The 23,208-nt window shown below is 50.7% G+C and overlaps 1 protein-coding gene across 1 annotated transcript in view; it reads right to left on the bottom strand.

Annotated features, from left to right (window-relative positions):
• The window catches only part of BNC1 (basonuclin 1), a 31,821-nt gene extending 11,732 nt beyond the window's left edge, over positions 1-20,089 (bottom strand). Inside the window, exons 1-2 of the mRNA XM_042940847.1 lie at positions 20,021-20,089; positions 1,221-1,320 (exon numbers count right to left, since the gene is read on the bottom strand). Of these exons, the coding sequence (XP_042796781.1) occupies positions 1,221-1,320; positions 20,021-20,029 (109 nt within the window). The 5' untranslated portion in view covers positions 20,030-20,089. The remainder of the gene's footprint in view (positions 1-1,220; positions 1,321-20,020) is intronic.
• Positions 20,090-23,208: the final 3,119 nt, after the last annotated feature.

The raw sequence follows: 23,208 nt of genomic DNA, 5'->3' as shown, positions 1-23,208 counted from the left end.
AACACGGAGAAGGTGGCAGGCTAGTGTGAGCTCTCAGGTATGTGTTCCAACAGAAAAAAACAGTAATATGCAAATGTTAACAATCTTTTTTTTTTTTTTTAAGTTATTTTGAGGGAGAGAGTGAGTGCGTGAGCAGGGGAGGGGCAGAGAGAGAGAGGGAGGGAGAGAATCCCAAGCAGGCTCTGTGCTGTTAGCATGGAGCCCGACGTGGGGCTCAAACTCATGAACTATGAGATAATGACCTGAGCCGAAATTAAGAGCTGGACACTTAACCGACTGAGCCACGTAGGCACCTTTGATTAACCATCGTAAGAGCTATCAGGCTCTAAATTATTCACAAGAACTTCTAAAATAAAACGGCCCGGCTGGAGATTCTTTTTTCTTCCCTGTGGCATCCCTAAGGAGTATGAAATAGCCCCACGTAGGACAGACGCAAGGACAAGGAGTGAAGACAAATGCAGCAGGTGCATAATCAAAAGATAGAAAAATCAGGAAGAACAGGGTCTGCCGGTGAAGATCTGACAGATCTGGGCTCGTGCCCTCGTCTGTCACCAGGCTCTGCCTTGTCGTCCAAGTCATCAGGCTCTGCCGATTTAAGCCACCGAAATCTATGCCGTCCAATGTGACAGTCATCAGATCAGGCACGCACAGGTGCTTAAATTTATTACGTGTTTAACTTTACTGAATTATTTTTACCTTATTAAACTATTTCATTCATTAAATTCAATCAAACTGGAAATGGAGTCCTTCAGCCACACTAGTCACGTTGCAAGTACTCAGCAGCTGCACAGGGCTGGTGTGGGGTTCTGGGGTTTGGCAAACTGAGATACAGGACGCCCAGCTACACACGAACGTGGATTTCACATGAACAGTGAGCGAGTGGGATACGTTTATACTAAAAATATTCACGGGGACACAGTTAAGCCTAAGTTGTTGTGTCTCTGAAATTCACATTTAACTGAGCATTCTGGATTGTATCTGGCAACCTTGGAGGCCGTTGCATGAGCTGCTGTCGCTGCAGAATGACCCAGCACACCCCTCACGCAGGGTCGTTCAGCTTCAAAGGGATCGTACACAAAGCTCCTGGCTTGTTAGCCAGAGATCGGGGCCACACACAAGGGTTCGCCGTCTGGGAAGGGATTTAACGTTAGCCGTTCCCAAACCACTCTAGGTTATTCCGAGGGGGCACGACAGGCCACGGGAAGAGGACACATAGTTACCGTGGGCCACCCATCCGTGTCTGCACTGCTCACACTGGCGGTGGTTGATCTTCCCTGGCTTGAAACTCTGGCAGCTACAGTTGAGAGTGCAGCCGATAGCCTGCGGGAGAGAACACAGGCCCACGGGGAGCGTGAGTGACACACGCAGGGCTTTGCCGAACACCACGCGGTCGGTCCTTCATTCAGTGACATTCGCCGAGCAGCGTGTGCCCGCCGTGTCCCAGACCCAGGCGGGTACGCGGTGCCCCGGGAAGACGAGCAGCGGCCCGGGAGGCGGGGAACACGTCACCAGCTGCTCTGCATGCGACAATGGGCCGGGAACCAGTTCCGTAACAGGAGAGCGCGGGCTGGGAGGGGACACCTTGCTTGTTACTAAGAGCACGGGAGGGGTGAACAGTCCTATTTTCGCCAGTCTCTATGTTGACCAAAGCAGTCGCCCCGGACGGTGACACAGGGGCCGCCCTGGATGATCTGAAAGAGTGTGATCTGAATGGAGAATTATCCAAATGTGGACGTGGTTACCCCCCCAACGTGTGGTAGAGGCTAAAAGTCCACCCAGATGGTGGACACGATGTGGCCAACCACACTGAGGACGACTCCCTGATTCCACCCTCTGGGCTGTGTGGCTCACAGCCCTGTGCACACGCCCAGCTGCACGTTCAAGTGCTGTGCGTGTGTGGGGGTGCCCGGTGTGCAGTGGGGAGCACGGCGGGGGTGCCCGGTGTGCAGACACACGGCTGAAAGAGAAGACAGGGAGGTTCTTGTCAGCTAAGTTCTAGTACTAAGAACAAGGTTCCCGTATATTTCTAAGATGAATTCCTCAAAAGGGGATAGAGGCCTGAAGAATATAACGTTATTACTAAAGAGAGAAAGCTCTCACAGGAGTCCCGACACGGAGGCTCCGGGGAATAGCCACTGGGTGGAATCCGCACGATTCCGGAGAGCCCTGAACCTGGGGAGTGCGTGTGTGCATTTGGGGGGTTCCTCCATCTTCCAATTGAGGGGCTGCGGTGCCGTATGGGGACAGGGAAGGGTAGACTCCATCCCAGGACTCGGGAAACTCAGCGTAAGGAGTGTATAACTAGTCTTCACTTAAAAATCAGTTGCTGCCGGGATTGTACAAACGGTACAGACACTTTGGAAAGCAGTCTGACGGTTCTTCCAGAAGTTAAACACGGGGTTCCCATATGACCCGGCAGTCCCACCCCTAGGCACATGCCCAAGAGAAATGAAAAGACAGGCCCACATAAAACCTGGTGCCCGAATGTTCACAGCAGCATAACACTTATAGTGGCCCGAAAGCAGAAACAACCCCAATGTCCGTCAACTGATGAATGGGTACACGATGGAGTATTATTAGGCCGTGGAAAGGAACAAGGTGCTGCCGGTGCTACAGCACGCAGGGAAAGATGCTAAGCGGAACAAACCAAGGACAAAACGTCACAGGTTGCACGATTCCATTTACATGAAATATCAAGATGAGGCCAATCTCCTGACGTTACCAGGGGCTGTGCAGGTGGGGAGGAGGGACGGTTAATGGGTGGCGGGGGGGGGGGAGATATTATTCTTTTTGTTTGTGCTCGTCTTTTTATTTATTTTATTTTATATATTTTTAAAAGTTTATTTATTCATTTTGAGAGAGAGAGCGGGGAAGGGGCAGAGAGAGAGGGAGGGAGAGAATCCCAAGCAGGCTCTGTGATGTCAGCAAAGAGCCTGACGTGGGGCTCGATCTCATGAATCGTGACATCATGACCCAAGCTGATATCAAGAGTCAGAAGCTTAACTGATGGAGCCACCCGGTCACCCCTATATTCTGATCTTTTTAAAAATAGCTTTTTTTTTAAATTACAATTTTGTTAATGTTTTTATTTATTTTTGAGACAGAGAGAGAGCATGAGCGGGGGAGGGGCAGAGAGAGAGGGAGACACAGAATCCCAAGCAGGCTCCAGGTTCCGAGCTGTCAGCGCAGAGCATGACGCGGGGCTTGAACCCATGGACCGTGAGATCATGACCTTAGCCGAAGAGGGACGCTCAATGGCCCGAGCCACCCAGGCGCCCCAAAACACAGCTTTAAATTGAGACAGAATTCTACCATTCAGCCACTTAGAGTGCACCATCTGTGATTTCTAGCACGTGCGCAGTTGTGCCAACATCATGATCTGATTTCGGAACGTCTCCATCACCCCCAGAAGGAGTCCTGCATACAAACTTGACGGTGGACATACGTATCCACTTCTATTTCTTCCGGGTACATTCCTAGGAGTGGAATTGCTGGGTTACCGTGTAGTAACTCTGCTTAACGTTTTAAGAAGCTGTCAAATGGTTTTTCAAAGTGGCCGCACCACTCTGTATCCCCTCCAGTGATGCACGAGGGTTCCGATGTCTCCACGTCCCCAACACTTGCTGTCTGTCTTTTTTGTAACAGCCATCCCACTGGGTATGAAGTAGTCTCTTACTGTGGTTTTAATTCGTATTTCCTTGACGGCTAATGCCATTCAGCATCTTTTCAGCAGCTCATCGCCCATTTAGTTGTAGATCCTCCCTAGGGACACATCTATGCGGATCCTTCGCTCATTTTTCAATTGGGTTGTGTTTTAGTATTGAGTTGTAAGAGTTCTTTATATACTCTTGGTACAAGTCCCTGAACAGGTTATGATTTGCAAATATTTCCTCCCATCCATGGATTATCTTTTCACGTCCCTCATGGTGTTCTTTGAAGCACAGATGTTTTAAATTTTGACCAGCGGTGGGGAGCCTGGGTGGCTCAGTCGGTTGAGTGTCCGACTTCGGCTCAGGTCACAATCTCGGTTCGTGAGTTCGAGCCCTGTATCGGATTCTCTGCGGACAGCTGGGAGCCTGGAACCTGCTTCAGATTCTGTGTCTCCCTCTCTCTCTGCCTCCCCCGCCTTCCGTACTCATGCTCTCTCTCTCTCTCTCAAAAATAAATAAACATTGAAAAAAAATTTTTTTTTTAAATTTTGGCCAAGTTGCTTTTTTAAGGTGAAGGAGATGGATGCTTGCACATCTCTGGGGAGCACAGTGGAACCACTCCATTGGATACTTTATAAGGGTAAATTTTATGGTAAGTAAATTGTCTTAATAAAAATATTGCTGAAGAAACCAGGCCATTACACTCCGATTAGAATGGCCAAAGTCCAGGGGCGCCTGGGTGGCTCAGTCGGTTAAGCGTCCGACTTCAGCTCAGGTCACGATCTCACCGTCTGCGAGTTCGAGCCCCACGTCGGGCTCTGGGCTGATGGCTCAGAGCCTGGAGCCTGCTTCTGATTCTGTGTCTCCCTCTCTCTCTGCCCCTCCCCCATTCATGCTCTGTCTCTCTCTGTCTCAAAAATAAATAAATGTTAAAAAAAAATTTATAAAAAAAAAAAAACAAAGTCCAGAACACTGACAATACCAGATGCTCACGAGGAGAGCAACAGAGACGCTCGCTCACTGCTGGTGGGAATGCAAAATGGTGCAGCCACTCTGGAAGACGGTCTGGTGACTTCCAACCAAGCCAAACGTACCCTCACCGTCTGACCCAGAAATTCTGTTCCCTGGAGTGTACGTCCACACGAAAACCTGCACGTGGATGTTTTACAGCAGCTTTAGTCATCACTGCCAAAACTTGGAAGCACCAAGATGTCCTTCAGGGGGTGAATGGATAAGTGAACTACGGTCCATCCAGACAACGGAATGTCGTTCAGTGCTAAAAAGACACGAGTTGTATCAAGCCATGAAGAGACACAGAGGAACCTTAAATACATATTGCTAAAGGAGAGAAGGCAGTCTGAAGAGGCCACCCACTATGTGATTCCAGCTACATGAACCTTCTGGAAAAGGCGAAACTATGGAGGCACTAAAAAGCTCCGTGCTTGACCGGGGTTAGGTGAGGGCGGGGGGCTGTGAACAGGCAGAACAAGGAGGATATTTGGGCAATGACAATACTCCGTGCGATATACTATAATGACGGATATGTGTCATTATACTCTTGCCTGAACCCAGAGGGGGTACAACACCATGAGTGGATTCTAACGTAAACTGTGGTCTCTGGGTGATAATGACATGTCAAAGTGGGTTCATCAATTGTCACAAATGTACCCTCCAGTGGGGGATGTGGATAAGGAGGGGGTCGCTGTCCATGTGCGGGGCCAGGGGGTATATGGGAAATCTCTGTACTTTCAATTTTGCTGTGAACCTGAAAGTGTTCTAAAAAATAAAGTCTTATTTTTTTATTAAAAAGTTTTTTTAGAGGTGCCTGTGTGGCTCAGGCGGTTGGGCGTCTGACTTCAGCTCGGGTCATGATCTCGCAGTCCGTGAGGTTGAGCCCCACGTCGGGCTCTGTGCTGGCAGCTCAGAGACTGGAGCCTGCTTCGGATTCTGTGTCTCCCTCTCTCTCTGACCCTCCCCCGCTTGCACTCTGTCTCTCTCAAAAATAAATAAACATTTAAGAGAGAGAGAGAGAGAGCGCGCACACATGCACCAGTGGGGGAAGGGCAGAGAGAGAGGGAGACACGGAATCCGAAGCAGGCTCCAGGCTCCGAGCTGTCAGCACAGAGCCCGACGCGGGGCTCGAACCCACAAACCATGAGATCATGACCTGAGCAGAAGCTCAACCGACTGAGCCACCCAGGCACTCCCAAAATAAAATTTTTTTAAAAAATCAGTGAGCTGGCTTAAATACAGGTTAAAAATCTCCCTGATTTGACGGTTATCTATGACTCCCTTTGGATTACAATGGGCCCGAGCAGATCAATCAGACAAGAGCTTCTCAGGCGAAGGAACAGGGCTGTTCATAACGGAGGTACACGGCCCACAGCAGTGCGTTACCCGATCCCTCCCAGAGGCTATCGGAAAACAGAAAACACGTTTGCTCTTTGTAAAGCCATCCAATATCCTACAGAGAACTCCCTGTGATCACAACGTCCTCTTACGGTAATGATCCATGCCTTCTCCTCCGGGGTGATACCATCCCGAGGCGGTGAACACTGGCCTTGGGGGGAGGAGGTATATATATATAAAGCACAGAAACACATACATAAACAGAACACCGGAATGTGGTATAATACTAAAACTTCCCTGGGTGGGCAGGGGGGGGGGGCACAATTAGGAAAATAAAAAATCTAGGCTCCTCGGGTATACGGGGAGTAATGACAAAAAGATTGAGAAATACTGCTTTAGAGCCAGAAATTATTTCACCTGCTGGCTACAGAGATTCTACTCCTGTACATGTAAACGGATGTGTTAAATACACAGACGCATACGTCTATATTCCTATACACGTAATTACATAGTTATCTCAACTGGGAGGAGAAAAATGAGGACCGGTTTAATGCCTGTTACACACCGTCCCAAGAACTAGAAAGGCACCCTTAGTTTTGTTTGGAGCCCACCTAATATGCTGTCCGGATTCTCAAACGTCCCTGCGGCTCTGAACGCCAGCTGACCAAGGAAGCAGCCCTCTGTATTCTCCACGGCTACCAGCATATCCCGCACTAAGCCTCTGCAATATTTCACAACCTACCTTCCCATCGACAGGGCTGTTTCAAAGGAAGTTTCATTTTGTTTTTACATTTCTTTATTTTTGAGAGACAGAGAGAGACAGAGCATGAGCAGGGGAGGGGCAGAGAGAGAGGGAGACATAGAATCTAAAGCAGGTTCCAGGCTCCAAGCTGTCAGCACAGAGCCCAACACAGGGCCCGAACCCACAATCCATGAGACGGTGACCTGAGCCTAAGTCGGACGCTTAACGGACTGAGCCACCCAGGTGCCCCTCAAAGGATTTTTAAAAGCAGAAAAATTCTTATTTGGGGATCCTGTCCCTCAAGATGCCATTCATTCTTTGCCAGCAAGATGCTGGAAGTATACACAGAAAATTCACATTCACTGATGCAGAAAGTAGGACCCTGCTCCAATCAGAGAAAAAAAGACGTGCTTCAGCACATACTTCCTCTCCTTCCTGAAGATTCTGCTTAAAAGGCTCTCACTCAGGCAAAGCCTCAGGAAACTCTGGGTGATCCTACCTCGGGCCCAGCACGATGAAACTTCAGACGAAACAACTCCAGGCACATTTCATAGCCTGAGATTCAAACTCACTTTTTCTGTATCTCTTGACATCTGACTCAGGGTTTTTCAACTTCAGCATTATTGACATTTTGAGTCCAATAATTCTTGGTGGCGGTGGCTGTCCTGTGTGCTGTGGAATGACTGCTATGTCCCCAGTCTCTGCCCACCGATGCCACAGAAACGCGTCTCCCTCTTACGGTTGCGAAAACCCCAAATCTTTCCAGACTGCGGTCAAGACCCACTGACCTATCCTGACTATTCGCTTTTAGCAGCTTCTAGTTTAGGGACACATTTGTACCTATTGGGACATAAACCCAATGTATGAATGCTGTTTTTTAAAAATGTTTATGTATTTTGAGAGGGGGAGAGAGAGAGAGAGAGAGAGAGCATGAGCAGGGGAGGGGCAGAGAGAGAGGGAGAGACAGAACCCGAAACAGGTTCCAGGCTCCGAGCTGTCGGCACAGAGCCCGACGTGAAGCCCGAACTCACAGACCATGGGATCATGACCCGAGCCAGAGTCAGACGCTCAACCAGCTGAGCCACCCAGGCGCCCCATGAATGCTGTTTTATAAGAAATATTCATGTGGCTCTGTATGAACCTATTTGAATAAGGCTTAATAAAGCTCATTATACATCCATGGAGATAAATCTCAGAGGAATTATTTATGAACTAAAAAAAAAAAGCTAATTACAGTGCCTTAAGAAAACTTCTGATATTAAGGGCCCAGGGTTTTCCCACTCATATCGGAATTCCCACAATGTGGCAAAAATTATAGCACTGTTATTTAAAGACAAATTAACACTTCTAAAATGAAATCAAACCCGAAAATTCTAATTACAGGATGAAAAGTACTCATGCAAATCAATACGGAAAACTCTTAAAATGTACATCCTTTCCTTAGGAATCCTAATACTCGTTCCATTCTTCGGAAACATAAAGCAGATGTTTTACAACATTCTGAACTCATCAAGACATGATGATTGCTTTTTTATGCACTCATTTAAAAAAATTTTTTTTAACGTTTGTTTATCTTTGAGAGACAGAGAAAGAGCATGAGCAGGGGAGGGGCAGAGAGAGAGAGAGAGAGACACAGGATCCGAAGCAGGCTCCAGGCTCCGAGCTGTCAGCACAGAGCCCGACGCAGGGCTCGAACTCACGAAACGTGAGATCTTGACCTGAGCTGACGTCGGACGCTTAACGGACTAAGCCACCCAGGCACCCCTAATTTATTTTATTTTTTAAGTAATCTCCACACCCAACGTGGGGCTTGACCCCGAGGTCAAGAGTTTCATGCTCCACCAACGGAGCCACCCAGGCGCCCCTTTACGCACTCATTTTAATCAGACTATTTCTGAATTGTTACCAGACACTTTGATGTGCCACCAATCAACATCCCAGGTTCCGGCGTGCTTGTCCGTAACTGTCACGTGTGTTCCAGACATCACCGATGCCCCTGGCATGTGACAGACGAGTGGTTACCTGCAGCGTCGGGATGGAAAGCTGGGACCTCGTTTTTAGGTTCTGTGTGAGGGTCTGTCCGTCCCTCCCTCCTTTCCCTGCTCTACGTCCAGCTTGGGGACCAGGCGTCCGGTCAGGACAGGCTGCCTTGACTCGCCAGCAGCAGCGGGTACCCGCACGGACATCCACCGCTGGACGGTGCAGGCCTCCGAGGGGGTTTGAACGACGGAGCTGCAGAATAACGAGTGTCTCTCCGCTTCAAAGCCGATTTCATCTCCTGTACGTGCAGACGTTTTCCTATCACTCAAGATAAGGACTTCAGCGGGGAGAGTCTCAGGGAGAGACGGGAAGAGGAAGGAACAAAATTTCACACAATTTCAGCAAGACCCTTCGGGGTTTCCCGGTCCACGGGGTTGCCTCTTTGAGGGGAGCCGTCTGTGAAGCGGCTTAGACACAGGATCGAACTGTGTACCGGCCGGGCAGCTGCGTCGGCTCCCGGTCCTCACTCTGCCCCGTCCGATACGGTGGCCGCTCGCTACCGTCTAAGTCGTTCAAATGCCCAAATTTAAATGTGGCTACTTACGCTGATTATAATAAGACAGAATTACAAGTTCAATTCTTTGGTGACACCAGCCACGTTCCGGGCGCTCAGCGGACGCATGTGGTTTAGCGGCCACCACACTGGATGGTGGAGATACAGAACGCGCCCGTCATCACGGAAAGTTCTACCAGACGCTTCTGAGGCCAACGGTGGGGCGAGGTGTCCTTCCGGCGTCTGCCCTCCGCGTGGTAGCGTGACTTAACAGGTGCTCTCACGTAACCCTCCCTACGTCGTCGTGGGGAGGGGATTATTCTCAGGAAACTCATATTTATACGGAAGGTCAGTGATTTTCCCAAAGTCGCACGGTTGGTGAGCTTTCCTGAGCACTTAACCGCGTGCGAGGTATTGCACGAAGCATGCTCGTGCACTGTCTCATTTCTTTCTTCCAACCTCCCTGGGAGGTAGGTAATACTATCTCCATCCTAAGGCTGAGGGAGCCAAGGAACTTGCGGGCTATCAGGGTCGTCTCCAATCTGGACACTGGAGGCAGAGTATACCTTGAAACATCCATATTCGGTGCTAACCACACTTACACTTACGGTTTCATCTAATGCCTACGGCAGCTCGGAGACTGAGGCATTATCATCCTGCAGTGAGGACACCAAAGTTTCACACTCTCAAGAGACTTCATAATAAATGAGTAAGCAGTTACTGAACATTAATGAGCCAGGAACTGTTTGTTCGAAACTCCGGGGGTTAAAGTGTTGAAGAAGACGGACGAGGTCCCTGCCCTCCAGGGGCATAATCCCGAGGAGACAGAAAATAAACAAGTAAATAATCCGCACCATTTCCCAGGAAGCTAGTGCTATGAAAAAACGACACAGAACGATGCCAGCAATTTTACTGGGTGGCATGGCGGGATGGGGTATAAGTAAGTGCCTTTTCAATATTTTTAAGAACTATTTTTTTTTTGAGAGAGAGAGAGGAAGTGAGCAAGGGTGAGAGGAAGAGGGAAAGAGAATCCCAAGCAGGCTCCACACTAAGTGTGGAGCCTGCCGTGGGGCTGGCTGGATCCCACGACCCTGGGATCATGACCTGAGCCAAAACCAAGAGTCAGAGACTCAGCCAACTGAGCCACCCAGGAGGCGCCCCAGTAAGTGCCTTTTATTTTATTTTATTTTATTTTATTTTAATTTTATTTTATTAAAAAAAAATTTTTTTTAACGTTTATTTATTTTTGAGACAGAGAGAGAGCACGAACGGGGGAGGGTCAGAGAGAGAGGGAGACACAGAATCTGAAACAGGCTCCAGGCTCTGAGCAGTCAGCACAGAGCCCGACGCGGGGCTCGAACTCACATACCGCGAGATCGTGACCTGAGCCGAAGTCAGACGCTTAACCGACTGAGCCACCCAGGCGCCCCCAGTAAGTGCCTTTTAGATAAGGTCATCACCGAAGATTTTTGAAGTGGTGACATTTGAACAGAATCAAGGGATGGCTAGGAGCCAGTGAAGACCTGGAGAGGGAGGAAAGGTTTTAGGGCAGAGGGCATGACAAGTGCAAAGGCCCTGAGGCACAAAAGAGGCTGAGTGCTCAGGAACAGAAAAGGAGCCAGGACCTATGTAGATGGAGTGAGTAAGGTTAATGGTAGGAAATGTGGGTCAGAGAGGTGGCAGGAAGCATTCTGCAGAGGACCTTGTGGGGCAGGCCGAGGAGTCTGGAGTTTGTTCTCAGTAATCCTTTGAAAACAGATATGAAATGAGTATGATTTGCCTGTTGAAACGATTACTTCCCGAGGCAGAGGTGGGGAGCCTGCATGCCTCGCCCCTCGCCACAATGAGCCTCTTTCCCAGGGAGGTGGTAAAGGGTCCTGGTGGCTTCAGGTGACTTAGGTCTTACTTCCCATTAAACCACCAAACCTTCAGCTCCATGCCTTGGAGTCTGACTGAAACAGGCTGGATATCTGTTTCTGCCCACCCTGGAGGGCTATCAGCCATATTAATGAGGATACACAGGTAAGAATCGCAGAGACCGATCGGTACAACCAGAGCGTTGAATCACAGCAAGGTTCGTGGGTCCTCTGGGCTCTGGTGGTCTGACTCCTCCACTGACAGAGCTACCAAAAATACCTATTACAAAACCCTCCATAAAAGTTACTGCACGATGAATCGCTCCAAAAACAGGCAAGGGACCAGCTGAAACCCCAAACCAACACCCAGCTGCTAGCAGGGGGCCGGATCCTTCGTAAGCCCTGCACTGGTGTTATCTGAGAGAGTAATGAATGAATCGAGACGGCAGCGGCACGGTGCTTCCGAATTACAGATGCCCACCCCATAGCCTTTCGTCTCATCTTCCCTTCTGAGTCTCTGCTGGGGGCCAGGTGACGAAGTACTGGCCGATGGTATCCCAGTAGGAGTTACCAGGCGGAGCTTTACAGAAAACCCCTTGTAAATGGGAGCTGAGTCAGCTGGGACACTTCTTTGCTGTCCTCCTCCTTCCATCCTGGGATAAGAATATGATGGTTGGACTTGAGATGCCATTTTGTGTCCATGAGGCAACTCTGCGGTCATGCCCTGGGGGACGGCTGCGCAGGAAGGATGGCGACTGTTATTGGGAGCCTTTACTAGCAGCCAAAAGTAGTTCCTAATTTATACACAGGCTGTCTGCTGGCGATGGAGAGGGCCACATAAAAATCGTGTAAAAATGCCTAACTAGGAGAAATCACCAAGGCCAAGTTTAGAGCCTGCTGCCCTCTCTTAAGTGTGAGATTCCAAGGCTGTGCCAGATTCTCGGTGATAAGGATCATAAAAAGCCAAAGGACCCAATCTGCTAAATCACAAATCACTTTTGAAGTCATTAGGCTTTAGAATAAAACTACTTCAAGTTTTTCCAAGCCGCGTTTTTAAACGCTGATACAGACGATTGTTAGTATGTTTGAGTCTCAGAAGAGTCTGGTGCAGATCAAACCGTGCCAGTCAGGATCTATAACACGAAACACCTCCTAAGGCAGCTGGACCACCCTCAGCTTATGGGGAGGGGACCTGGTTTCTCTTCACTTACAGCAAAATTGTCACCCCATTCTCTCTGTGGCTGCAGAGACAGCCTTCGGGGTTCCGGAAATTGCATCATTCAAGGAGGGGTGGGGGGAGGTCTCCACCTCTTAGATACATTCTGTGCTGCTTCTTTTAGGAGAATTTGCCCTTTTTTTTTGCTCCCTACCTCTTCTCCTCCCATTTTTTCTCTAACTTCTTTCGATTTTTAAGTTTTCCACTGTTTTCATTACATACACCAATTTGCAGAGGCACAACTAGGATTCTGAACGCAGTATCATCATTTGCCAGACGGGCAACAAGGACAACTGGGAGGAAGAGAAGAGAAAGGCCAGGTGGGCTTCTCGTAGGAGGCAGCTGGCAGCATTGGACGGAAGCCCACCTAGGGAGAGACACAAGACCAGACGTTCATGCCATCTTTCCGCATGAGTAGTTAACGAAGTGATACAAATTTACTTAACAAATTGCTTTTGTTGGCGGTGGTGGTTCTCATTTGTTTTTAAAGCATCTACTACGTACTGATAATTACAAGGAGCCTCCCGGGGATACAAAGCTGAGGAACTCCCAGTATCTGTCCTAGGGGGTGTATGTGTTCATCAGGGAATAAAATTCGACAGCTCGACTGGTCAATGACAGCAGAGAATAAAGTTTTTGAATTTGTCAAAACCTCACATGATTCATTCACTATATTCAAATCTAGAAAGTCAAGAGATACTAAAGACAAATGAGAAAAATCATTGGCTGCCTTTAGGGAATGCTAGGGAACCAATTAATTGTCCCCAAACCTGGTAAACAAAGGGATAGATCAAGTATAAATCCTTAAAAAATTTTTTTTAATGTTTATGTATTTTTGAGAGAGAGGGGAGGGGCAGAGAGAGGGAGACACAGAAACCGGAAGCAGGCTCTGGGCTCCGAGCTGTCAGCGCAGAGCCTGACGTGGGGCTCAAACCCACAAACTGTGAGATCATAACCTGAGCCAAAGTCAGATGCTCAACTGCCTGAGCCACCCAGGCGCCCCAAGTATACATCCTTTTTAAAAAATTGTTTATTTATCTTGAGAGAGAGACAGCACTTGTGAGCTGAGGAGGGACAGAAAGAGGGGAGTGGGGAGAGAATCCCAAGCAGGCTCCATGCTGTCAGCATAGAGTCCGACACAGGACTTGATCCCACGAATTGTGAGATCACGACTTGAGCTGAAATCAAGAGTTGGAAACTCGGGGCGCCTGGGTGGCTCAGTCGGTTGAGCGGCCAACTTCGGCTCAGGTCATGATCTCGCGGTCCGTGAGTTCGAGCCCCACGTCGGGCTCTGTGCTGACAGCTCAGAGCCTGGAGCCTGTTTCAGATTCTGGGTCTCCCTCTCTCTCCGCCCCTCCCCTGTTCATGCTCTGTCTCTCTCTGTCTCAAAAATAAATAAATGTTAAAAAAAAAAAAAACTAAAAAAAAAAAAAAAAAAAGAGTTGGAAACTCAACCGACTGAGCCACTTAGGTGTCTCAAGTATACATCCTTTTTTATACAAATTGTGCAAACCACTGACGGGACAGAGATTCCCTTTATAGAAGTATCTAGTGAATAAATAAATGAAGAATTAGAATACTACCATTCCACAATTCCTAATGTAAAAGTTGACAACCAGGTCAGTTGCCTCTGATTGGAAAGATACGTTCTACTACAGATGGGGTGTTCTTATGAAAAAAGTTCAGATCTGGGGTGTCTGGATGGCTCAGTCGGTTAAGTGTCCGACTTCGGCTCGGGTCATGATCTCACGTTTTGTGAGTTTGAGCCCCGTGTGGGGCTCTGTGCTGACAGCTCAGAGCCTGGAGCCTGCTTCCGATGCTGGGTCTCCCTTTCTCTCTGCCCCTCCCCTGGTTGCACTCTGTCTCTCTCCCTCAAAAGAAACAGTGAAAAAAATAAAAGAAATAAAAAAGTTCAGATCTGAATCAGATCAAGCCCCTTGGTCAACTCTAGTGCACAGAAAATGCAGGGGACAGAGGAACAACCATAACGTAAACAATACCACAAGGAAGCAGTCACTAATTCAGACTGGGGGGCATTGTATAAAATAAATGACCCAGCTTTTTCAACAGATACATTGCAAGGAAAAAGTGAAGTGTAAACCTACAGATTAAGAGAGACAACATATGGACCTTATTTGGATCCTGGTAAGGAGACACCAATACTTGGGGCACCTGGGGAGCCCAGTCAGTGAAGCGACTAACTCTTGATTTCGGCTCAGTTCACGATCACCTGGTTCATGGGACTGAGCCCCACGGGGGGCTCTGCGTTGACAGTGCAGAGCCTGCTTGGGATTCTCTCTCTCCCCCTCTTCTCTCTGGCCCTCCCCTGCTGGCTCTCTCTTTCAAAATAAGTAAAAACATTAAAAAAAAAAAAAAAAAGAACATGTACTGACCTTCAAGAGTTATGTTAACTTTTTAAAATTTTTATTTTTTTGAATGTTTATTTATTTTTGGGAGAGGGAGAGAGAGACAGAGATAGCGTGAGTGGGGAGGGGCAGAGAGAGAGGGAGACAAAGAATCAGAAGCAGGCTCCAGGCTCTGAGCTGTCAGCACAGAGCCCGACGCGGGGCTCGAACTCACAGACCGAGAGATCATGACCTGAGCCGAAGTCGGACGCTCAACCGACTGAGCCACCCAGGCACCCCAAGAGTTATGTTAACTTTTATAGGTGCTGCATGAGGCCAGGGGAGGCTTCCCCCACGAGGCAGCAGGTGTGCCCTCCTCACCTCGTGCAGGAAATGCCATGGTCCTAGGCTCATTCCGTACATGAGTGTGAAACCCAGGAGGCCAGGCCACAGAGTAGAGGCTTCTGTCCCTGGGCCACGAGAGCACACCTCGAAAGGCAACAGCAGGTGAGCTGAGCGTGTGCTGTCCAGACCGGCAGCCAGGCCTGTTGGCTTCGTGGAACCATCGGGATTCCCAGCCACAAGGAGACACCCCCTTTCCCATGAGCACAGTTGTAAAAAGGGACCCAGGAGCCTCAGAAACCAGGAGGCATCATTTGCAAATACAAAACCCCCACCGAAGACCCACCCGACAGAATCTGCTTTCTCACTGCAAGCAGGGGGATGAAAAGAACAGAGCCCGGGGGGCTCGGGGCTGGGAGAAGGGTCTGGAAGGGTCTGGCAGAGGAAGGGGCAGCTGGGAGGGAGCAGGTACAGATGTTGGGCCAAGTCTACCTGTGAGGAGAAAGCACGCACGACACCCTTGCCCCCTTCTCGTGCTGCTCGTCTTCAAAGAGGATGGTGGGGAAAATACTCGTTCTTTTGATCTCTTTAAATCAAAGTATAAACTCTGTGCCAAAATCATCTAACAGCTGTGCCCTTTTTTCTTAAAATTATTAGTTCTGAAAACAGAAAATATAAAAAGTAGAAAGATATGCAAATGTTACTTTATGAACCTAACCAATTATTTCTTCATTAAAAAAAAAAAAACACCTAACAACAACAACAAACTATATGGAAATAAAAGGATATGTACACATTTTCCCCCCTTTATAACCTAAATTTGGGAGGACCTCAGAGGCAATCTTCAGAAACCTTTGGTAACAAAAAACAGAGGGACGTTATAGGCGTAGGGAACTTTTGAACGCAAGAGACAGCTCTGGGGGAAAACACACAAAAACCAACACAGAAAAAGGACATTTGTACTTCAGGATAATTTTCACGAACGTAGCCAGTTCTACAAGCATTGCAACTTCACGTCCACTGCAAGATAACAATGAAAGGGTGAACATTTCTAAGTAAAATTTTGCAGACAGTTCTTTTAAGGGCTTAACGAGAACTTGATTTTCAGAACTGAGTGTTAAAAAAAAAAAAAAGAAACGAAAAGTGACCTTAGATTTTTCAAAATGAAATTTTGAAAAAGAAAAGGCCAGAGTTTGCAAATTACCGTCCTTGTCACTGCCTTAAAATCCAGCCTGGAGAATCACGGAGCGCTCGAGTTGTCCGTATAAAAATTTTATCTTCGTAACGAGTAACGCGAGAAACCATCAGAGGGCTACGGGACCAGGCCAGTGCTTCTGGAGGCTGGCGCAGAGATAGAAACTACTCGTAATGTTTGTTTGGGTGTATGGAAGGATCCTTCAAGGAAGAGTCTGTAAGAGGAGACAAACTCACACAACCAGATGCAACTGAATGAAAGTTTACCTTCACGGAGACGGTCATTTCCTTCCACATAGGTTGTTTGGAGCTGGCCTTTACAACATTTTATCCCTCCGTCTCTCTTTGCCCTCACGCTAGCCCTGTGAGATCATCCCCCCAAGGCAAACTTCTCCTATGATTTGCTAGGCTGGTTTTTAATAATGAGTTCAGGCGTGGCCGAGAATGGCGGTGGCCCTTTTCCCTGCAACACCCAAAGTTTGAGAAGGCCCCAGGTCGGAGCATGGCAGAGCGGGTCTGCTCTTTGTTTCGATCCACTGTTTTCTGTTTTTGGTTTTGGGGGATAAAAATAGGCACGTGTCCATGCAGAGAAAGGGGGCTACACCGGGAACTTAGGATTTCCAGAATTAGGAGAAAGGGCTTCAAAGGATGACAAGATAACAGAAGATAAGGTTTTCAGGTGGAAACCAATTTAAAAGAAAAAAAAAAAAAACCCACAAAACTTTCCAGATGTCTCTTCCGTGAAGAACCCAGTTATCTTTAACATCTCACAGATACGGCATCAAAAATAAAAGAGGCAAATAAATAAATAACTACATTAAAAATCTGCAATAGGGTATTTGGAGGAAGGTAATTAAAAAATATACTGGCTCTCTAAATCTTGGTCTTAGTTATCAAAAAAAAAAAAAAGTGCAGCTCAGCAATGAGATTTCATCTAACCTAGGGTATTTCTAGGTCTTCTTGAACAGGGCTGTTTCTGACAAAAGTAACTCTAAATGCCATCTGTGGAGGTGAAAACTCACGGGGGGGGGGGGGGGGTAAAGCTCCCTCCTCCTGCAAGTAATTTACCTTGCGGAAGCTTCAGGGCAAGGCACTCTCTTAATGGCCACTGTCAAAATAGCTTCTGAAGCCATATACAAAGGCTAAAAGACACTTCTGCCCCTCACCCCACATGCAGCAATTTAATTTTACCGACAAACCGAACTTTCACGATGTTTATGTTTATCCCTAGGCATTCATAAATGATAACGGTATGCTTAAAGAACAATTATGATTTGTTCTGCAGGGAAATCTCTATGGCTTTTCTCACCCAATGGGGTGGATCCTCCTTTCCAAGCTGAGGGTTCTCAGACACAGAACATGGGCCTGCGAGGCCGGCCTAACGGCTGCGCGAGAGAGTTGCAACAATAAACAAATAAAAATAACGCTCTATGCAAACCTCACGCTTCCACAGGAATTATTTCATGTTGGTTAACATTTCTGATGCGAATTATTACCAGAGCAAACATGATTGTTTCTCATCTTAGCAGGGATCAAGGGCCAAATAACCCCTCCCAACTTACCACTTTCTGACTGGAGGAGGGGCCTCTAGCTAAATCCTTGCTATTCTGAATGGAACAGCATTTACAGGTACGGATGATTTTCCAAATGAAATTATGCAGGTGTCTGAACATAATTATGAGTTCCCAAAGCATGAGCCGCGCTTGAGCTCAGAGAAGATTTCACCACCTTTTCTCGGCATTGAACTAGAACAGGAACACGTTCAACCAACAGTTGAGTTCAAATAGTAATACTTTCTCGGTGAAATTAAAGTTAGCAAACCTATCAGATAAAAAATCAAATGATGACTCACATGTTACTCTTTTAGGTACACCGGAAAAGATAAAGTTATCAACAATATTTACCAGAGCAAAAATGGTGTCTATCTGTTCACACCCATTTAACGCAAAAATCAGAATCCTGACCAATTGCTAATGTTTGAAGTAATGTGGTTTTTTTTTTTTTACGCGACATCCGAGAATTTTATTTTGACATATTACACTTTAAATGAGGTTTTAATAATATATATCAATGTGTTCGGGAAGGGACAATTTGAGAAGCCGGTGTATTTATCACTGAGCAGAAGTTTTAACACGTAAGCATCTGAGTGCAAGTGAAGAGTCTAAGGGATCTTCTGAAAAGATCCCGTGAGCTCTAACAGCAAATTAAAACGAGAAGCAAAGAATGAAAAGGCACCAGAAAAAAAAGGAGAAAGATAATCTGCCCAACACTATTTTTCAATTCACTTACTGTCAAATCAAAAATCTTTGTCACTCTGATGAGAATATATTCAAAAACAAAAAATTTGTTGCTACATCTGCTGTGTGGGCCCAGCGCATGCAGGAACACATGTTTTCCCCAGCACGCGCGCGCGCACACACACGCACACACGCACACACTCACACTCACTGACAGGGATTCCCAGGATACCACTGGGGCCTTTTTTTAGGCCCCTTAAGTGTTAACAGCAGAGGCCTGGCTGCGACCAGGCGTCTGGCCCGGTTTAAATGCCCTGTCTTCAGCAGAGCTGCGGTGAACACGGCCATAAACCTAGGGGACATAACTGAACCTTAGAGTGTCTGACACTCACCTCTCCCCCCCACCCCCCAGCCCCAACACACACACACACAATTTTACTCCGACAATTAAGGCTGCTAGCTGGCATTCCATTTAACTGTCAAACGGCGACCGGTGGCAGCCCCACGGCCACAAAGAGATGCCTTAAATGAGAAGAGCATGTTTCTACACCGCATTTGAGAAAGTTTGGCTCCGAGCTATGCACTGATTAACATCAGATCTCCTCCTTCCCTCGCCTCTCCGCAATCTTGTCACATCTGGCTGACAAATCCGTAGGGGCCGACGCAAAGCCAGGCGGCCGGCGGCGGGGCTGGGGTCTGGCGGGGGCAGGGGCGCCCGAGGGGGCAGGGGACAGGCGGCGCCCCCCGCCCGCCTCCCCGCCCGCGCCCGTGCGCGCGCCCCTGCCCCCGGGAGCCGACCCGGCGCTGTCCCCCCACCTGCCCGAGTCCCGGCTCGGCTCGGGGCGCGCGGGCAAGTCAGCGCCTCCGCGGGGCCGGCCGCCGTCCCGCCCCGGCTCCCGCCCGCCGGCTCCGCGGCCCCGGCCCTCGCGCCTGCAGCCCGGCGGCCGCACCCCCTCCGCGCCCTGGCGTCCCCGGAGCTGTCGGAGCGACCCGTCCGCGGCGCGCTTCGCGGGGCCTCGCGAGAGATCGGGCGCCCCCGGGCCCGCACGTCTCACACCGACCCGAGGTTCCCGCGCGCCCAGTTCTCGAGAAACAAAACCCGGGGAGGAAGACGGCCCGTGGCGAACAGCAGCTGTTCCCGCGCGTGCGAACGGCCTCGGCCTCGCGGCGGGGGCGCCGAGGGGCCGCGCGGGGCAGGCTCGCTCGCCGCGGCCGCCCGGGCCCCGGGTCCCGGCCGGCGGGCGCCCCCGGGGCTCGCGCGGACCCCGCGCCCCGGGCGCGCCCAGGCCGCCCCGGGAACCCGCCCGGTCCGCGCGCGCGCGCGCCTGCGGCTCGGGGACGTCGGGCGGCGACGGGTCCCGGCGCCCCGGAGACGCTCCCGCGGGCCGGGCCGCGCCGCCGCGCAGGTGGCCCTCGGGAGGTGGCCCCGGGCGCGTCCCCGGCTGTGCCGACGGAGCCCGGCCGAGCGGCGCCCCCCCACCCCACCCCCGCCACCCCGGCCGCCCCGCCCCGCGCGCCGAGGGGCCCCCCGCGCCCGGGGAGGGAGCCGCGCTTACCTCGGCCATCCTGCGGCCGCTGCAGCGCCGGGGCTACCGGCGCGCGTCCCCGGCCCGGGCCGCCCCGCGTCCGCCCCGGCTCGGCGGGCGCCGCCGCATCCAAGCTTCGGCCGTCGGGGCCCGCTGCGGCGAAGTGGGCGGCTCCCCGGGCGCCCCGGCCGCGCGGCGCGGTGGCCGCCCCCGCCCGCCGCGCACCGCGTGTGCCCGCACGCCCGCCCCCTGGCGCCCCGGGGGGTGCCCCGCCGCCCCGCCCCGCCTCCCCACCCCCCGCGCCCGGCCGCCGCGTCGCCCGAGGCCGCGGGCGCCGCCGCGCCGCCCGGGAAGCGCCTCCCGCCCCGGCCGCCCGCGGCCGCTCTAACTGGGCGCAGCTGAGGCGCGGGCCGTGCCCCCGCAGACGGCGGAGACCTCGCCGGCGGCCGGCGCGGAGGTGTCTGCCCCCGCCGGGCTTGAAGGCACTTGTCGGCGGAGACCCAGACGTGTCCGTGTTTGCCTCTCCCGGGGAAGGGCGCAACGCTCTGAAGTTCTCTGGCTCCCGTCTCGGGGGATGATTCTGCCGCCCTACCTACCCCGGGGCGCCCTCGGGGTCCCACCGCGGCCAAGAAGAGGGCTGCGCCACCCTCGCCACCAGAAAGTTTACTTCCGGAGGAAGTGTGGGTGCGTGGCCCGGGAGGTGGAGAGACGGGGTCCCCAGGAGGCTCCAGGAGCTCAAGAAACACCCCTCTCCCCTCTTCCTTTCGTGCCCCGCGTTACAGCCCCGGCTTTATCACGGCCCCGGGACAAGTGACTTTGCTCTCTGAGCCTCGGTTCCTTCCACTGTAAAATGGAATTCTGGTTTGACCTCTCCTATTGGGCGCTAAGGATAAAGTGAAGTGAAATGTCCCGGAACGCCAAACAGGAGCTTGGCCCCCAGGGACAGAGAGGGAGGAGCCTTTGGGAGAACCGGCTTCCCGGGCCCCAGTGGAGAAGGCTTCACCCCAAGCTGCTGAAGCGGGGCCCTGACCAGGACGACACAGAACCCGAGGGGGATCGGGCCTTCTCTCCTCTCCCATTTCAGTTCCCTAAAAGATTCTCTAAAAGCTGGGCGCGGGGGGCGGGGCGGGTGCCCTGCTTCCCCATCCTGCCCTGTATTTTACCTACCTTGCTGCTGGTGTCAGTCCTCGGGCGGGGGGAAACAAAACCCATCCTCGATCTCAGGTGGGGGGAGAAGACGTGAGATGAACGGGGAAAAGCAAGTTGCTGTCAGGTGGACAGAGGGTGCCAGGTTCTGGCTCCGAAAGGCGCAGACCCCTGAGGGGGAAGAGGAAGGAAAGGAGCAAACGGGGCGTATGTGGAAGAAAGCGTGGGTACCTGGGCTCCTGGGTGTCCCGAGGGCCCTGCTGCCTCTCCGCAGGCCGGACACACATACCTGGCCTTCTGGCCACCTAGGTGCCCTTCCTAGTAGGTCTGAGGTCACCTGCCTTACAGGTACTGGGAAGATTCGTGCTTTCTCCCGTTGGCTAACTGTAGCAAGAAGCTTCGCTTGGTGAATTCCACACCTAGACTGCTCACCTTCCACTCTTCTGCGGACTCCCCCGTCCCCACCAGGGTTCAGCATTCAGGCCTTCTTGCTCCTCTCTGCCTGTCGCGACACAGCGCATCCTTCAAGGCCTTCCTCAAGTGGCACTGCCCCTCAGAAGCCTGCCCCCCCCCCCCCCCCCCCGACCCGCCAACCCTTCCCGGCACTGCTTGTATGTGCCTCTCTTACCGTGCTTCTGGCGTTCTCTAGCCTGGCTGGGATGTGTCCTCGTCTTAACTTCTTTGGTCCTTGCTCACCTCTGTGGCCTCCGTGCTGTGAGCTGCTGTAGCCGGCAAAGCTCAGGGTTTGGGGTGGGGATGACCCAGGTGTAGCCAGTTCCCAGCAATTGGAAACCAGCCGAGGAAGTCAGTTTCCTTGGCCTCACTGTCCTTGTCTGTGAAAGTAGGTATGAAACCCTGTCCCCGGCCAGATTGGTGGGGGCCAAATAGGATGGTCTCTGTTCTACAAACGCTGCTCTCTTCCCTTCCTTTCTGCTGCACATAAAGCTGGCTTTTGAATTAATTTAAATTTGTTACCAGAGGAGTCCTTGTTTGTGGTATTACTGAATGGCCATATATGCTCATTACAAATATCCCAAAATGTCTAAGTCCCAGGCAGTGGCCCATGGAAGTACTTTTAATCTGCCCAGTGGAAACGTTTTGGTCAGCATCTTTGTGTTGGTTCCAACTGAATTGCATTGATTTTAGTAAAAACTTCCACTGGCAACAAATACTAGGATCAACCCGTTTATTTCTGGCTAAAAACACAAGGAGGATTTTTGGCAACACGTAATTCGAAAACCTCAAAACAGTCTACTTCTCGCAACGCACACCATCGGGATCAGCAGACACGTCTCTTCAAATATGACAAACCTGACCGGCCTGCAGGGAATCAGTAGGTCCAGATGCAAATTGGTAATTCCTTTTCTGCAGGTTCATTTAGAATCGTGTATCTGAGGCCAGAAATCAGTCCTCACGTTTGTTTCCAGATCTGACGGGCGTCTCTGCCATTCTTCGGAAACACGGAAGCAGAAGCCGGACAGAGAGAGCGCCACCTGGGCATGACCTTCATCTTCTCTAGGTCTCGACCTCTTCATCTGGCCAGTGGGGACATCCCCGAGGGCCCCTCCCTCACTCTCAAAGCCCTCCTTTTTTGCTTCTGGGTTTCAATCTTGCCATTTTCCTGTTGCGCTCAGTTCCTTGTCTTTGCGAGCGCTCAAAACAGAATGTCTCCCCTCACTTTACATTACCAGGGATTTAAAAAAAAATCTTTATTAAAAAGAGGAAAAGTTGGGGCGCCTGGGTGGCTCAGTCGGTTAAGCATCCGACTCTCGATCTCGGCTCCGAGGTCACAATCTCACGGTTTTGTGGGTTCGAGCCCCTCGTGGGGCTCTGCGCTGACAGCACAGAGCATGCTTGGGATTCTCTCTCTCTGCCCCTCCCCCCTTCATGCTCTCTCTCTCTCTCAAAATAAATAAACATTAAAAAAACTTAAAAAGAGGTAAAGTGGAGAAGACACAAAATCAGAAAATCCCTGTGACCCGTTCTTGTGGAGCCATCTCGGGTTGGTCTGTCCCTGCGTGTGGGTGTGCTGAGACCCTGTATCCTGAGAAATACCCACTAACGCTGGGGCG

Source organism: Panthera leo, chromosome B3, assembly GCF_018350215.1.
Source record: "Panthera leo isolate Ple1 chromosome B3, P.leo_Ple1_pat1.1, whole genome shotgun sequence".
Taxonomy (NCBI): domain Eukaryota; kingdom Metazoa; phylum Chordata; class Mammalia; order Carnivora; family Felidae; genus Panthera; species Panthera leo.
This window is presented reverse-complemented; position numbering and strand designations above follow the sequence as displayed.